Here is an 18,261-nt window from a genome sequence, read left to right on the forward strand (position 1 = left end):
CAAAGAATAAACATCGTTTTCAGTTACCCATAAAGAAACTTTGCTTATGAAAACCAATGAAATGCTATGCATAGTATATATTGCTAACCCCCAAAACTATAATGACTGCAAGCCTGGTTAGAGATCTTGCAGTGTTGTGTAGCAACAGGTTACAGGTGATCAAGAATTCCCCCTTGGAAACTCCCCTTCAATATGTACTGTTATCTACCCTGTTTTGTCATCATTTCATATAGTCCCTTCCCCCTCTCCTACTTCATACCATTGCCTTCTGCTTATGTGAGATGATCATGGAAAAAAACTAATGTTTTCTTTGCCTCACCAAGACAGTCTGTTCTGTGGGGCAAGTTAATGTCCATTGTGGTGAATATGACACAGGTTAAGCAATACTACACATTCTGGAGGGGATAAATCAACATGCGGATACTGTCTTGAACAGCAGCCTTATTACAATCTTTTTCCTCTTTTTTTCAGTCTTAACATATAGTTGGCCTCCAAAAGCTGTCGTTATCACCTTGGTTTATGAAGCTGGCTTGCTTTCACTAAAGCATAATTATTATTAACCACAGTTTAGTGCTTGGATGATATGCCAAACTGCAGTTTATGTAAAGTGGAAGCAGAGGCTTACAATATCTTCCTTATGGTTGCACTGAGGGAATGGGGGGGGGGGCATGGAAGCTCTGGGAAAGCTGGTTTAGCAGAAAGACTGAATGCAGCCACTGGACTCTGGTGAGCTGCTTCAGCACACTTGGGGTTGGGCATGATGAGGTAGAAGTTTATGCTTCTTGAACTATTCATTTTTGTTCATGATATTATTCTAGAATAATTAAATTTCACTTTGATGGGTACTTTTAATGGTAGTTGATGAGCTTCACCTTTCAAAAATAGGTAATGGTATGAGTTGTGATGAGTGGCAGAATGAATTTGACCAACAGAATTATTTGGTGTTCATCATTAGCAAAACGTGCTGTGGGAACATTTGCCATGTGCTTCTCTGTTTGGAGCTGGAGGCAGATGAGCTATTTATGCTAGACAGATCTGTTTGTTGATACCCATAAAGTGTTCAGCTGAACTTTGGTTGGTGCTGCTTCAGGCATTTAATGCACAACTGCTGGTCAAGTTAGGCTACAGTCAGCACTGAAACTTTACACACTGCTTTGAAAATTAGTTTAAAAAACAAAGCTCCTAAATGCTCTGCTCTGTAAACAAATAATTTTAGGTTGTTCCAGACATTATTTTGCTGTATTCGGCAACATACAAAGATGGCATTGTCAGTTTTATTCCTACTCCCCCCCCAAAAAAAATATCCAGAATGCTGGTCAAATTTTACTCATGATATTTAATTAGCAGGTATCTAATTTGCTGGTCTGGAATAGCTTCTAAAACTTGAAGCTTCACTTAGGCCTGGAAAAACGACCCCAGATTCTTGTGCTGTTATCAAACATTTTAGATGCCAGGATAAACGGGCATCTCAGAGTTCTGTGCTCTGTTTTCCATCTCTGCTTTTAAGTGATACATCATACTCTTTCCTCTGAGTTCAACTCATCTGTGTGACTTCAGCTTCTTCCCTGCCATCTTATGCCGTGGAATAGCTTAACGTGGAACAACAGAGTTCTCCTCTTTATTCACCATGTTTTGTTCTTCTTCTAGGTGTGCTTCTGCAGCAGAACATTTTTTTTGAGTTGCCCAGGACTTCTATGACAAGCTCTTTTTACTTCTACTCGGCTCTAGTTCCATCCCTGCCTCCTATCTCCAAGTCCAAATTCCTACTTTGCTTAACTAATCTAGGTTAGAAGTCTTCAGGGCTTGGACTCCACATACAATTTGGTTTTGCTGTATTAATATGTAATGATGGTGTTAAGGTTGTGAAGCCCTAACCTCCCAGCCCTAGCATCCTTACCACAGCACCCTTGCATTAATCCACGTAATCCTGATCTGCAACAAGAGAGGAGGTGCCATTTACGCTAGATAAATGGCATCCTAATTGGAATAGGCTTGAAACATATTGCTTCACAAGGCATTTGGAGAGGGAACAGGTTATTCCAAACAAATAGTCCAAACACCTTTGCCCATTTGAATATTCTGGATGGAGCACATCCACACAGCAAGTCTTCATAAACTTTCTTCCTCTTTTTAATCATAGGAATGGGGACGTTAAAAATAGATTTTGTTGGAGAGCTGAATGATAAAATGAAAGGCTTCTATCGAAGTAAATACACCACCCCTTCTGGAGATACTCGCTACGCTGCTGTTACTCAGTTTGAGGTATGGACTCCTATGATTTGTGGTCTACCATTTCCATTAATGCTTTCATTGGAAGTAGCATGTCTTGTGCATGTACCTTAGAATCTCTAACAAGACAATTGTGTACTTTCTTAGCTGTAGCTAATTTGCTGTTCCCTCTTTAGAAATCCACCTGTTTCCATTTCTTGTCAATGAAGCAGAAGGCACTCAGTATAAATATTACTTAAGCTGTGATCTAGTAGCTGGAAGAGCTTTAGGTAATAAACAGTATTTTGGAAAGGGCTAAAATTTACTGATAGTCCTTGTTGTAAACTGTGTATCTCTCCCCCCACTCCCCAATATTTAATTTTTTTAACAGAAGCCTGGGAGATGGAAAGAGTTGTCCAAGAGTTAACATTTGGTTATGTGTAGGGGTGAGGTAGGAAGCCTACTGGAAAAGCCCCACCTGAAACCTTGCCTGGTTTCTGACCCTTTACCAGAAACTGTACAGGTTTTTTTTGTAATTGATCCGCATCTACTATCTATGTGGAATAAGTGGATAATGCTTTTGATTTAAACCTTGGAATAATTATTTCAGTCATTGATTGGCTGATGAACCAAGGCCTGATTGGCCCTGAATAAGTTACAAGCTGTGTCTGTTTGTTTGTGTCTGTAAAACGGCTTCCTAATAACCTTCCTCACATTGAAAGGACAAGGATTGAAACAAATTTTGTACACCAAGGGAGTAGCAGTCCATGGGGTGGTGGTGTTCACCTGTCTTCCAAATACTGAGCATAGCTGCCAGTTCCTCAGAGGGGAGGGGTGTGGGTGTGGCGGCAGCACTAATCTGACCCTCCTGCTTCTGCACCTGCCGTGCACTTGCTCACCTCACCCACGCTCCTCTCAAGAAGCAGTAACAACACTGCAACAAGCTGGTGACTAGCGCATGCCTTGCTCGTACCACTTCACTGACTGCTACTGCACCAAATATATAATAGAAAAGAGCTTATTAATAGGAACCGTCAGGGATAGAAGCAAAATACAATAGCCGCCAAGTAGAATTATTATGCCTCTCCAAATTTTATGCTTCCGGTCTTCTTCAAATTTAATGGCTGTCAGTGTAGTTTTGTGCATGCTTCTTGAATACCTGTTACCCCCCCCCCCATTTCCTTGGATCTTTCTTTTCATTTGCCTTCCCGTTCCCCGTTGTTGGTCTGCAGTGCATTTCTGTGTTCCTCTGTCCAGGTTATCTAAAGACTGTATTCTACTTAGAAAATGTAGCTTTTTGGATTTAAGGTCTGTTCTTGCATGGTACTGTCAGGAATTCACCCTCACTTGCTTTGGCTAGTTAATGTTCTTATTTCTTTCAGGCTACAGATGCTCGTAGGGCCTTTCCTTGCTGGGATGAGCCGGCCATCAAGGCAACTTTTGATATCTCATTGGTGGTTCCTAAAGAAAGGGTAGCTTTGTCAAATATGGTAAGTGTTACTTATAATCTTGATTTACCTGTGTATGGGAAATAGCATTATCTGAATGTTTGACCCAGCAGGGTAATAAATGGGCATTGTAAGGAGGATAAATTTCTAAGTATGTGGTCACTATTAATTGATTATATAAACAAATCAGCACTGTTGCTAGAACTGCATGTGACACAAGCTTCACTATGGAGAGACCTACTTTAGTAATGAATTACCATTATGTGTACTTTAACTATACCAAATGTCATTATAAAACTGTACTCCGGGTTTGTTTTGTTTTGTTCTGTTTAGTTTGTGTTTAATAAAATACATTTTTTTGTTTTCTTAAAAAGTCAAGTGTTTAGTGAATAAAATGTAGATTGATACTGTAGTTGTGGCAATGCCATCAAGAAGATCTGAGACAATGGGTTGTATCAAACACCATTCAGAATAGACTGTTTGAAATTAATGGACATGGTTAACTTAGATACATTAGTTTCAGTGGGTCTAATATGAGTATGATAAATTCTTTTTACAACCAGTTAGGGATTCTATGTACAATAAAGCAGTATGTATATGATTTAAAAACAAACAAAATAAACCCAATACATCTAAATGTATGTCTTCTATGCTATTTAATTATATGTGTGTTAGACTCAGTATGAGATAATGTGAATGTTCAGACTTTAACACCCCGAAATGGTTTATTTTCTTACTGGTTAGCTTATATGAGTGAACTGTTAAGCTATAATTTTCAGAGAATGAGGAAGTAGATAGGAATGACTGTGCATGAAAGACTAGTGGCTAGAAAGACTCCATGAGAGACTGAGGCCTTTTGTGGCTTGTTCATGTAAAGCGAAACCATTTTGGTCATTGTATATAAATAGGCATGATGGTTACCTCTGGTATTATATCATGGTTTGTTGACTTAACCCTAGTTAAAAACTCGAATGCGTCTTGAAACAAATCTTCAAGCGTGCTCCTGAGGAAGAACTTGTTTGGGCTAAATTAACTTTTTTTCTTGTGCACCTAGAGGTTCTTTCCTTTTTCCAATCTAAGCCTGAAGAGCTTGTATGTCCATTTGTTCTCTTGCAGGCAGAGGAGCAGGAAATACTGTCTATTTCAAACCATTAGCTCAGTTCACATGCCATAAATCACGGTTTGCAAGCCTGTTTAGTGTGGTTCTGAGCAAGCCTAGAATTCTTGGTTTACAGCAACTCTCTAACCAAGGTTGATGTAGAAATAATACTGAACTATGGTTAACAGCAACCTAGGGGGAAATGGGTGGGGAGGCAAGAGCATGCAGGATAGTAGTTGGCAATCTAAATAGTACGAGGATCAAGAAATTAAGATGTTGGTGGTTACGGAGGCTGGAAATTGTCTTGATGACCTTTCTTACATCCCAGTTGCATTGGTAATGGGTAAAACAAGAACTGGAGATGTGGACCCTGTCGCCGTCCCCCCCCCCCCCCGCTTTTTTGTAATGAAGAGCAACTTGGCAGAAAGCAAGGAGATGGATATGATAGAACGAGATTAGGGAAACTGCACAGAAAGGAAAAGAGCAAGTTAATGAGACTCGTTTCACATATCTGTTTGATACTGCAAAATAGCACAGGAAATACCAGCCCTGATCTCTCCTGCAATCTTGTGAAATCTGGTGATGCTTCAAAGCCAATCTAACAAGTCTCTTCCAAACATCTTTCCTTGGAAAGAATGTCACTGATCGGAGGCCCTACCCTGATGATGAAAACCTGGTGGAAGTGAAATTTGCCCGAACTCCTGTGATGTCAACATATCTCGTTGCTTTTGTGGTTGGAGAATATGACTTCGTTGAGACCAGGTCCACTGATGGCGTGTTAGTCCGTGTTTACACTCCAGTTGGCAAAGCAGAACAAGGAAAGTTTGCATTAGAGGTAAAGCATGCTTCCATATATTTCAGTAACTTTGACAGTGCCCCTGCTTTTGACTTGAAATATTTTAATATTATTTGCACTTTCTTGCTTCAGTTGCTTAGCTGCCATTCCTGTGTTAAATTGGAGAAAATCTAAAAAAAGAAAGAAACTTAGATGCATTTGCTTAATGCAGGGAGCTTATTGACAATACACATGGTTGTTTGAGTGTAAAAGGTCCCAGGTTTAATCCCTGGCATCTTCATGTCTGAAACACTGGAGAGCTAGCTGCTGCTGGTCAGTGTAGACAATACACAGTCAAACCTTGGTTTTCAAACGTCTCAGCTGCCAAATGTTTCGGAAGCCGAATGCCAAAAACACGGAAGTGAATGCTTCCGTTTTTGAACGTGCCTTAGAAGTTGAACGGCTTCCGAGGCGTATTTCTCTATTTTCCTCATTGAACTTGCTGACAGCCCTTTGATCCTCAGTTTCCAAACGTTTTGGATGTCGAACGGACTTCCAGAACGGATTACGTTCGAAAACCGAGGTTCCACTGTATTAGCCTAGATCAGGCATAGGCAAACTCAGCCCTCCAAATGGTTTGCGACTACAGCTCCCATGACCCCTAGCTAACAGGACCAGTGGTCAGGGATGATGGGAATTGTAGTCCCAAAAAACATCTGGAGGGCTGAGATTGAGGAAGCCTGGCCTAGATGAATTTTGCCTAAGGCCTGACTTGGGCAACCTCTGATGTTCATGCTGTGGCAGGGGGAACTTTGTTTTCCAGGCACTGGTTGGAAGTAGGGCGTACATTGTCACCTAAGCTGAACAACTTATAAATGGTTAGCTCCATAATATTTTAGCGTCACCTAATTATTCAGGCTTCAGAGATTTACAGCTTGTGTGATTGGGTGGAGCTGGGGAAGAGATGAAGTGATAAATTGTGAACTTTATGTTTAACATTTTTTTCCTTATGGGTAAAACTGTGGATACACATACTTCTTCAGATTTGATTAGGTATGTCCTTGGGGGCAGATAAAATGGCTTTAAAACCCTTACGCCTGTCCCCTGGGCAACCATTAAGTCCTCTTTGGTGCAGGGTTTAGATAGTTTTGGAATTTGTTCAGGCCTCTCTTTTTTTGCAGATATTCATCAGAACACGCGTGTTCCTTTATGTAAACATGTTGTGTGTGTAGACTTGGCAAAGGCCAGAGTTGACATAGTTTTAACAACAACTGCAGTTGGCTTAGGAGTAAAAGTTAAAGCACAATGTCTTAAAGTCAGTTAACAGGTCTTCTTTATTTTGACTTAACACACCATGCTCTCTATCATTTTTCTGCTTTTCCCCCTTAGGTTGCTGCTAAAACGCTGCCTTTTTATAAGGATTACTTCAATGTTCCTTACCCTCTCCCTAAAATTGATCTCATAGCTATTGCAGACTTTGCAGCTGGTAAAGTATTTTGTGTTACCTCTGAGTTTTATTTGAATTGTAAAACATTTTAGGAGATGGTTGTGTGTATCAATATCAATAAACCTTTGTATTTATTTTATAAAGGTGCCATGGAGAACTGGGGCCTTGTTACTTATAGGTATGCTGTTAAATACTGTCTTTCCTCCCTTCCGTGTCCTTTGTTGACTAATTTTTCCACGTTTTATCAGATATAGTGTAGAAAGCTGTAATGATTTGGGCTTGTTTGGTAATTTCCTCAAAATTATTTTCCACTTTGCGCAAGTTGAAGTTTCCACAAAAATAGGTATTTGAGCATATCCCTCAGAAAAGTAGAGCTTTATAAAGCCACAGTATTCAAGAATATTACATTATTTTAAAAATGCAGCACCTTTCATTTATATCCTTTGTTTGTATCTTCTCCCACCCTCCTGTGGCCCAATGCAGACACAAGCTACAATCACACATAATGCCAACACAAAGTTTAGTATTCCATAGTTACGGCTCGTATGCTCTCCTCTTCTGCACTATCATGGCCGCAATGACATTGTAGGCTTTTGCTTCCATTTTCAAGTAGCCAATTTCTATTTCTGTCTGAACACAAACAAACTAAAGTTTATTGAAGCAAGCCAACTTCAGGCTGTTGTTAGTGATATGTGTATGCCACAGTAAACCATAGCTAGCACCATCCACAGTTGTCAACAAGAAAATGCATGTATCTGAAAGCAGAAGCAAAGTCTTCCAATCTTCCGTGATTGAAGAGGGTAGACGGGGAGCACACAAGACCGCATACTCAAACTGTGGTTTTGTGTTGTGTGTGAGCACTACCACTCTCATAACCGTGGTTAAGATATCATAAACAAGTTGCGAGTTGCATGTTTTCTCCTATACCTCTTCTCGGAAATGAACTTACCCTTCTCCTCAACCACAGTTAACTTCCATTGACATTGATGCTCACTATATTCGAGGCTAAGCAGGGTTAGCTGATCAGGAGTTGAATTCAGAGTTCTAAGTTGGTTTCAAATGCTGCTTAACCATAATCATGGTCAGTATCAGAACTTCCATATTTAACTTAATTGTGGTCAAGAGCACACCAGTATTTCGCCCTGCACCCATTTAGAGAATGGGAAGTTCACTTTATTTTCAAGTTGAGCAGGTAAACTTTTGTATCTGCAAAGTGGAAAAAAAATTCTGTATGGTTTTTGTCCTTTTGGAGATTCCCATTTTTTAAAAGTTATAAGCTCCTTATGCAAAATGTAAAACAGCAGGCGTACAGTGTGCATTTTGTAAGATATACCCTATTATTTGGTGTATAAGACTAGGTTTTTCCCCTCATAAATTAGGGTCAAAAATAAACAGATACATCTCCCCCCATTTTCTTAAATCTGAGTCCCCAAAAATAGGGGTCGTCCTATACATGGGTCGTCTTATAGGTGGGAAAATATGGTAATTCTCAAGTAATTTAGGGGCTGCATATGCCTTTAACAAGTTTTCCAGCAATAAATCTCCAGAACCACATTAGCCCATGCATATTCTAGCATTACATATAGTGCATTGAAGACCAGTCTCATGAGCAGATTCCTTGAATAGCTTCCTTCCTTTCATATAAAACTGCTTCTAACTTACTACAAATATAAAGAGCAGTTGGGGATTTGGTGCTAGGGCAGCTGACACAAATTCATTTGAAAGATAACGCATGGCATGGGGGCATTTCCTTTGTTAGGAATTCTCTAAGCAAACGCTCCCTGTCATCCTTAGCTTGTAGGTGCATTGAGCAGGGGAATGAGGGTTGCATTTGAAGAAAAACTGTATGTGGGGATGAGTCTCTGCATTATACACTTAGAAAAGATCTTTGTGCAACTTTTAGTTCAATTTGTAGTTCTAAAGTAGTATACCAAGTTTTCCTTGCTGCCTAGCGCTCTCTCTCTCTCTCTCACACACACACACACTCACACTCATACTCCATCTGATCTATCTTTGTTGCATTCCTAACGCCTTCGCCACAGATTTATGGCAGTCTTTGGGCCTGTGCAGATGCATTCTTTTTCTCAACCCATCCTGCTGTTTCCAAATTGTTTCAAGCTGCCAGGCAAACTCCTCAGGTTCGTGGGTGGGCCTTATCTTACAGTGAGAACAGAGGGAGGTTCCTTTATATCAGAACACTCTAGTGCCATATCTTTCTATGGACTGAACCCCATTCTTCCAGATTGCCAATTATTATTGAAATTTTGAAATCCTTCCCTCTCCCACGCAAATCATTGTGACCTTTGGTGGTCTCCAACATCTTTCCACCATTGCTGGAAAGTTTGGGCAAAACCAGTTTGGGCAAAATGGTTAGTGGTAACTGAGCTCACTATACTGCCACCTTTCTGATCTGGTACAGCTATGGCAAGTGTGCCCTTTAAAATATTTTAATTTAAAATAACTCTTGCCCAGGTCATCAGAAGGCATTTGGTAGGCTATAATAACACAAAGTCTCTGACTTCCTCTCTAGTTGCCATTGTTCCTATATCTTTGACCATTGAATCACAGCAGTTTCCCCCTTATGTAGATACTGTATTTTTTCTTGACCAGCCATCCCTCTAAAAGGCTTTCAGGACAAAAGAAAAAAGAATCATTTGTTCCTTTCCCACCATTTCCCAAACTTTCATTCATAAAAAGCATTTCCCTTCTGCTGTTTTTCGAAGTATTTGTAAAAAAACAATAAATTAAAAAAAACATCTGCTGAGTGGCTAAAAATCTACCCCCATTTAATCAGTCAGTGTTAACTGATTATTTAATTGTAGCAGCCCTAGTTACGATGGCTCTGTGCTAACCAAATGAATGTTCAAATGGAGCAGATGGAACATAGTTTGGCCATTTGCCCAGCCTGTCACTGCTCCCACTGGAAAAAAAGAGGTGTAGACCAGAAACAACTTAGACCTTTTACTTTTTTGTACACAATCATGTGATCATCGGGTTTTATTTCCTTTCTCTGCCAGTCTCTTCTTGAAAAAGCCCTTTTAAAAATTATTCCCCGGTAGCTAGGTTGAAGTGTGACTAGGAGACTTTGAAACATATTGGTGTGGAGTGGTAGTGCCCCTGAGCACAACTCACCTTGTATCCTTTTTCTGTGTTTCAGTTTTAGAGTAAGCCTTTCTATTCACTCTGTGTGCCTCATTTTAAAGAAGTCATGCCTTGTAGATCTGTGGCTTCCTCTTTTGCATCCCTGCGTGCACTGAGCTAAAGGACACAGCAACAGCATTAAAATAGTAGTAGTAGTAGTAGTAACAATAATAATAATAATAATAATAATAGAGCCCACCCTTTTAGCTCAGTTCCTGTTACACAGAGTATCGGAATACTCGCACCTATATCTCTGGCGTTCAACATGGCAACTGCAAACTCATTAATGTGGGGCAAATTTCAAGGCATCAGGAGGTTACTGTGGAGCAGCCATGTTAACGCTTTAGCTAAGAGTGGATAATGGGGTCCTTATAAATAGGTCTGGAGAGTTGCAGAGTTTTAGGAGTTGTAATGACCTGGAAGCCTCTTTCCATGCTTTGGTTATGCCAATTAGTAAAACACCCCAAATCCAAAAATTCATTATATAATAGGTCCTTTTGTAGAGAGTTTTTGTTGGTGAACTCTTGCGGGGTTGAACAAATAGTTGCTAGCTTTGTGATAATTTATGAAATGAACACAACAAACTGACGTGTAACTGAGGAAAGTTATTTGCTGAGCTGCCTTTTTTCAGACAAGTTATTTTTAAATGAGATGCATTTTTGAGGGGTAGGCGTGATGGTGCTGTCTTCCCTCATTTCCCTCTGAGGAAAAGTACTCTTTGTTGCATCCTAGCAGATATGAAATGTTAACCTTGCTGTTTTCACCTATAAGCATGAAGCACTCTTGTTTAGATGAGTTTGATAGCTTGATTGATTTCAAAAATTGTGCTTTTCTCTCTAAGTCACCTTGCTTCAGTCTCTGTTCTTTCTCATACACAGGGAAACTGCACTGCTGATAGATCCCAAAAACTCCTGTTCCTCCTCCCGCCAATGGGTGGCTCTCGTCGTGGGCCATGAGCTTGCTCACCAGTGGTTTGGGAACCTTGTGACTATGGTACAAAAATTGTATTTGACTTTCCCTTGCTCTGGGCTTAGATCAAGGTTACTCAGTTTCCCGCCTATTACTTGTCCTGAGTGTATCTGCTCATGGTCACAGCAGATGCCTCATGTTTTCGTATGGTACTGCAAGTGTGCATGTCTGCCTATGCAGAGTATTATTAGGAAAAACAGCAGTATTGGGGCATCAGCAGCACCTGGAGATTTTCAGTGGGTTAGATGTGGCCCACAGGTTGCCTCATGAGACGCTATAGGGAGAAGCGTTGTGCACTACCATTGAACCTTTGTCTGCTCCCCTCTAGGATTCACAATGCCCAGCCATGCGAAAGAATGTGCCATAATAGACAATAAAGCATTGAATTAAATAAATAATAATAATAAGGTTAAAACCTCACACTTGCGTTAACTGCTTAACCCAAATACCATTACGATCCCCCTCACCCATTGCAAGTCAGAAACTTCTGATTGGTGCAAATCTGCAAATTCACCAGACTTGCAGATATTTTTCATAATTCTAAAATTAGTATCCATGGGGAGAGGATCTATAAAGGGAACGGATGCTTCTTCTGGCATATGGGGTGATCCACACATTGACAAGCTTATCTTTGCAGCTATAAAGTCTTTTAAACGTGTAGGGAGCTGAAATTCTTAGGGTGCTGAGTTAGATGACAATTAGGTATACCTCAGTGGTATTAGTGTAAAATCAATAAATACAGACCTATTTATAAACATTCAAATCCAATAAGTACTTTCCACTTGTGGAAAAGGATTTCTCTCTGTGACGTTTCAGGGTGCTTGTTGAATTTCCATATGTTACAGCAGGAATGGTGAACCTGTGGCCTTCCAGTTTGATTATTATTTATTTCATATGTTTATATACCACTTAATACTAAATCTCTAAGTGGTTTACAAATATTTATTTATATTGTTTGGACTCCCAACTCCATCAGCGTCATTCACCATGGCCAGGTTGATGAGATTTGTAGTTCAATATTTGGAGGGATAAAGGTTCTCAGTCCCTGCCTTAAGATCTAGGGGAATAGCTTTCTTTTCCTCCTAATGTCTCCATAATCAGTGCCCACAAGATAACTTTGCTTGCAAATGAGAGGAAAGTTTAACCTCTTTTCTTTTCAGTTTAATTTTTTGTATGTCATTCCCCCCCGCCCCTTCATTACTGGCAAGGCCACCTTTCCTCCTTTGTCACATGACCTCTCTGTTGCTACAGTAGAACTTGTTGAAATGGAAAAACATTATTCACAAAACCAGTGGCATATTTTTAGTAGTTGACATGCCACCAGGGCAGTTGGAAACATGGCAGAGGCAGCTTTGTGTGACTAACCAGCTCTTCTATGAAATGAAGGAGGGACTCTGGAGAGAGCTGACCTTTTCAATAAACCCAGCCGTACCAAAGCATGCAGCAGTATTCACCTGACTCTATGGGCTTTTCAAATCCATTTATCAAATCAAAGTAGTTCCCCCCCCCTTTAAAAAAACAAAAAACAAAAAAACAACGCCCAGCAACTTGTGTGCCAACTTTTCTTTCTCTTTGCATGAGTTCAATACACTATTTTTGCTTGCATGTCTGGCATGGCTAGCTGGTGATAAGCACAGACACTTTCCACAGAAAGAAATGGTTCCATCACACTTGGTGTGCTAGTGTTAGACTTCAGCAGGCACCACAGTCCTGAGCTAATGAGATTATTTTTACTGAAAAGGCATGAGATGTTGGCCAATAATTCTATTGGTTCTCAATCCCTAAATAAAACTTCTGCATTCTTCTTTCCCATTACGGTTGCAAAGATTCTCAATTGTACTTGAGAATGTGACTGCACTGGTAGATTTTCATGCACTGTGCGCCTAACAATAGTGCACATGGCTCATGCAGTTCACACTTTATCCTGTCTCTATTTGGAATAGTGTATGCAACATGGCGGACGGGCAGGGGTACCTTTACCTTTACCTATGCACCACTTCTTAGCTTGTGAGATTCAATGTTCATACCACATTAATCAAGCAAGTATTATTGTAATGTCTATTTTCGATTTTGCGGACAAATGTCTTGCATTGTCTTCTTTTCCATTCTTTCAATTATGCCTCTTAAAAAATAAGTAAATCTATTTTTCTCCACCCCCTAACTGACTCTGTATCCCCAATTAGCAACAATCACGCATCAGATTAACCTCACGGGCTACAGTACTGCCACTGTGCAAAGCACAGAAATTTGTCTGGGTTCTATAAACCAGCATTCTGAATTATACATGCATAAAGTTCATCTAGAGACTGGTTTAAGACCATAAGATGGGACAGGTTTTTTTAAAGATAAGTAGGTCTTGCCCTGGTCTGCATGGGAGGCTGCCTATTCTGAGAATTTCAGCTGGTTTTTTTTTTTAAATAAAAAATAAAAAGCTCATTTCTAGTATCTGTGAACATAGGTTTGAAAGACAACACATTAAACATTGAAGTTGGAGGGTGCTAAGGGGGTGGTAAGGCAGGATTTTTTAACCCTCTTCCCTTCAGCTGCAAATCACGTGACCAGCAATTATTGCTACGTGGCTCAGTTTGCCTTGCAGGCCTGCATTCGGCTGACTGACTGCCTAGATGAAACTTTCAAAGACCACAAAAATGTGTAAAAGGAGAATATTTTCTAAGTGGTGGGAGGGGGGGGGGAATTGAAAAGTGTGGTTAGAGTGGATTTCATCATTGTCCTCACTTGCATTAATCCTGGTAATGCTTCTGAGCATTGAAGCCCTAGAACTTTACCTTGAAACCTGATCTACTTGAAGCTGCGATAGAGTTGGGAATTTCTGTTCACCCCCCCCCCCCACCCCAACATCAAATTCAGATTGAGTTTATCTAGAATTCAGTTAGTTATTTCTTATCCACTGGTGGGGTTCATTCTTACTTGATACATTTCATTCTGCACAGAGAACAGTTACTGTGTTGCAGCTTTCACTTGTATTGTGTTTCCCATTTCTGTTAAAAATCTTAGCCTACTAAACAAAGGCATTCCTTCAGTGGCTGATAGAGAATGTTCCCATTTGATTTATTCCCCACAATACTGCAGCCATCTCTCCCCCCCCCCCCCCGGGCTGCTACTGAGATTTCATCAAGCGTTGTCTTCCTAGTTTTTAAGGTGTGGGGACTAGAAACTTGCTTTGTAAAGACATTATTTTATAGAATGCCGAGTTCTGTGTTTTTTCTCCTCGTACACAGAATTGCACAATGTTTGTACCTGTTAGCAAGGAGTTCCACATCTCTAAGAGTATCAGAGGTTTCAGTGATGGAGACCTGAGATCTCAGAGACCAATGGCAACTCCTTGTCCTTTTATCTTGATGCTCTGCTTTTAGTATCAGCAATTTTCTCAATTCTTCGTAGGAATGGTGGACCCATCTATGGCTCAATGAGGGCTTTGCATCCTGGATTGAGTACCTCTGTGTGGACCATTGTTTTCCAGAATACGATATCTGGACACAATTTGTTTCTGCTGATTACACACGAGCTCAGGAGCTGGATGCCTTAGACAACAGTCACCCTATTGAAGTGAGTGCCAACTGCTGCAATCAGTGGAGTTTGCATGTGCTTTGTCGCATGCTCTCTCATTGTTAGAAATTCTTCCTCTGATAACGGGCTGGGGCGCTGGAGGAAAGCAACCAAGAATGCTTTATCTTAGAGACTAAATGATTTACCGTATTTTTCACTCTATAGGGCGCACTGTTTCCATTCCAAAAATTCCTATGGAGCGAATGCAGGCTCCTCGGCTTCAGCGATAGCAATGCGAAGCCTCCAAATCGCAGAGGGAGCGCTCCCTCCGCGCTCCGGAAGCTACGCATTGCTTTCGCTGAAGCCTGGAGAGCGAGAGGGGTCAGTGAGCACTGACCCCTCTTGCTCTCCAGGCTTCAGGGATAGCTGCCTGGAGCCTTTGGAGTGCAGCGGGAACCTTTTGCTGAAGCCGGGAGAGCAAGATTTTTTTTCTTGATTTCCCCCCCTAAAAACTAGGTGTGCCTTATGGTCCAGTGCACCTTATGGAGCGAAAAATACGGTAGTTACCTTAACACTGCTTCGTATATCTGTAACTGGAGATGCAAGTCAAATGTGGTCTCTTCTGATGCCTTGTTGCCTTTCTCACCCCAGGTCAATGTGGGCCATCCATCTGAAGTAGATGAAATATTTGATGCAATCTCTTACAGCAAGGGTGCGTCAGTAATTCGAATGCTACATGACTACGTTGGGGATGAGGTAAATCTATAACTTTACTGCCACTGACATCTAGGATAACTGTGGATGTCCTGTGTTCTTTTATGTAGAAAGGGTTGTGTGGTGAGGAGCTTGGTGGATCAAGCAAAGGTCCATTTAGTCCAGCTTTCTGTTTCCAGCAGCTGCACAACCAGATACCTCTGGGAGTTGAGCAGCAAAACATGAAAGTGGTGGCCTTCTCCTTATCTTTGTCTTTAGCATCTGACATTCAGATCCTATCTCTGTATATCTCTCTCCTTCCTTGGAGCTTTTTAAGCAGAGGTTGGATGGCCATCTGTCATGGATGCTGTAGCTGAGATTCCTGCATTGCAGGGGGTTGGACTAGATGACCCTTGGGATCCCTTCCAACTCTACAATTCTATGATTCAATGTTGGTTCCATTACTCTATAGTGGCTAATTGTGACCCTTATTTATATTAAATATGCTCCATACATCTGGACGCAACCCAGGATCTTTATTTGCCTTAAGCTGAAATTCTTACTCTCAATCACTTTTGGGAAGATCTGGTTGGTTCCCAGAATTGGATTTGGGTCGGTTCCCAAAATTCTCTGATGTGTAGAATCAACACGTGGGGCACAAGAGCAAGTCACAATTTTACATGTTATGTAAATAGGCACCCTGCATTCACCTGCTGTCCACGCCTCTTGTTTTTTATAGCGTAGTATGTATGATTTGAATTCTAAGTCAATACCAGACTTCATGCTTTTCAATTTTGTCATTTTTAATCATTAAAATGATATTGAAACTGCTTTGTTAACACTGTTTTAATCTTCCTTAATTCAGTATTCCAAAAAGCTGCTCACATATGGCTCTTCTGAAATTAACCACTTTAAAAGACATATTTGTAAATGCATTTTGCAGTGAAAGAATAATTATTATAGTATGAAATGGAAAGCAGATAAAGTTTTTCCATACTGATTTTAATCAGACTATCCATTTAAGTGCCCTAGTGGACTTTGCAATTTCAAGGTTCCTTATTTTTCAACTAATGTTTAAAACGTTTTGAAATGTTTTTTGAATGCTTTTCAACTGGCTTTCAACCATTAATGTATCAAAATGGTTGCAAACAGCACAAAATATCTGTGAGCAGCAGAGAGGTTAAGTTAAAGTGGTTAGGACTTGCCACAGGATTGGAAGGAGCCAAAAATTGGTATTGGGACTTAATAGTGTAGAGGCTCAAAGCCTATCTAAAAGTCACATTATTTAGTGTCACATGTTCCAGCACTCTTAAATTAAGTAGTGAATTTCTGTTGCAGAAGCTTGTGGCTCTGTTCCTCAGCAATATGCCAATTTTAAGGGACTGCCTGCTACTAGAAGAGTGCAAGGATGGTGCACAAATTTAATCTGGGTTTGCCAAAAAAAAACCTGTTAGCTCATGAAAAGGATAAATAGTTTGGTGGAAAACAACACATTACATTCCAGTCCCATCCAGTGATAAGCTAATTTTGAAGTTGTTTATATTAACAAAATAAAAATATTACATTCACAGGACTTCCGGAAAGGAATGCACCTCTACCTTACCAAGTTTCAACATAAGAATGCAGCTACAGGTAATTCGCTGTTGTGTTTATACTCTCTCTTTTGTTGTCCCCTTGTCCCCAGAAAATTCCATTACACAGAGAAGTTGCACCCCCCAGTGATAATTTTTTTCTGCCTGAAATGCAGGGAAGTTCACCAGCAAAGTGTTTCCTATCAGACTAAATCTGTATGAGTGTGTGATCCTTCTCACAATACTTTTCTCTGACCATCTGGAAATTTGCAGTAGTAATAGGCTAAATTTACTTTGGGGAAAACCCAGGTCAGATTCTGAATTGGAAACGTGGCTTGTTTATTTCCTGACCCAGATGCAAGCTGATCTTCTGTTAATTGCTCTGCTAACCCCCACTCCCCAAATGTTCATACATGAATTAAATGTCTGAAAATCAATAATAGACGATGGAATGGAAAGAAGCTCATTTTGCTTTTACTGCTCTTAATATATGTAATACAGTCATATGGTTGGTGCTGTACAGAACAGAGAGCTGGAACTATACCTCTCTGCCAAGGGAGGGATTGCACCCTATTGATACTTTTTCGGGTTGCTGTTCCAAGTATTCAGTAGTGTTTCTGGCCATCAATCTGAAGAGCAGCTTTTGACTTGCTCAAGCACTTGATATTATTTAAAGGGAGCTTTCCCTGAACAGCAGACCCTCAAGCCATATCACAAATTGTCGTTTCAAAGTCCCCTCCCATTTCAAAAGTAGATTCCCCTGGGGGACGGAGTCTTCTCCTTCTAACAAGGCAAATCCAAAACTCAATTGGGTGTTGCAAACAAGTTGTGTGGCTCTTTGCATTCCAGCTTCTCTTTAAGCAAAAGGATTTGTGGGGGGAGAGGAGGAAGTTCTGTCAGCAGTTATTTTCCATCAGAATGTAACTGGCAGGTGTATGGCAACTCAAAGCCAGTTCTTTTTTTGCAACATTTCAGTAATTTCCCACTCCCTTGGGAAATATATTGGCTACAGCACAGAGAACTGAAGCACATAGCTACATTCTCTTGAAATAAGTGGAATTTAAGTACTTAACTAAGTGTTTAAATGTCGTCAGCTTGAACTTGCGCTTTCCCTAACAGATCTGAGTTGTTCCTTTTGTGCATTGACAAGTCATACCCGTACATTGCAGACAGTTTCCGATTTCTCAGGAACTTGCTAGAACACAAGCAGCCTAGCTGCTTGGACAGAATTGGGATTAGGGAAGCCAGAGTGGAACGATGGGAGTAGGCAGGGAAACAGAAATGAAGCCTGGGCACACAAACCGCCTCAGAATGTAAGCTCACAGAAGGGACAAAGAGAAACAAATGAGAAGCCCAAGTGAGATCAGGAAGAAGCATACTCAAAGAATTCCTGGCACAAGCTG

At 40.5% G+C, this 18,261-nt stretch overlaps 1 protein-coding gene across 1 annotated transcript in view; it reads left to right on the forward strand.

Moving 5' to 3' along the window:
- Positions 1-18,261, forward strand: part of NPEPPS (aminopeptidase puromycin sensitive) — a 74,129-nt gene that overhangs the window by 33,079 nt on the left and 22,789 nt on the right. Inside the window, exons 4-12 of the mRNA XM_081885573.1 lie at positions 2,141-2,262; positions 3,591-3,698; positions 5,390-5,590; positions 6,920-7,016; positions 7,122-7,155; positions 10,997-11,111; positions 14,490-14,654; positions 15,246-15,350; positions 16,859-16,919. Coding sequence (XP_081741699.1) covers positions 2,141-2,262; positions 3,591-3,698; positions 5,390-5,590; positions 6,920-7,016; positions 7,122-7,155; positions 10,997-11,111; positions 14,490-14,654; positions 15,246-15,350; positions 16,859-16,919 — 1,008 coding nt within the window. The remainder of the gene's footprint in view (positions 1-2,140; positions 2,263-3,590; positions 3,699-5,389; positions 5,591-6,919; positions 7,017-7,121; positions 7,156-10,996; positions 11,112-14,489; positions 14,655-15,245; positions 15,351-16,858; positions 16,920-18,261) is intronic.

This window comes from Podarcis melisellensis, assembly GCF_964234715.1.
Source record: "Podarcis melisellensis genome assembly, chromosome: 13".
NCBI lineage: Eukaryota > Metazoa > Chordata > Lepidosauria > Squamata > Lacertidae > Podarcis > Podarcis melisellensis.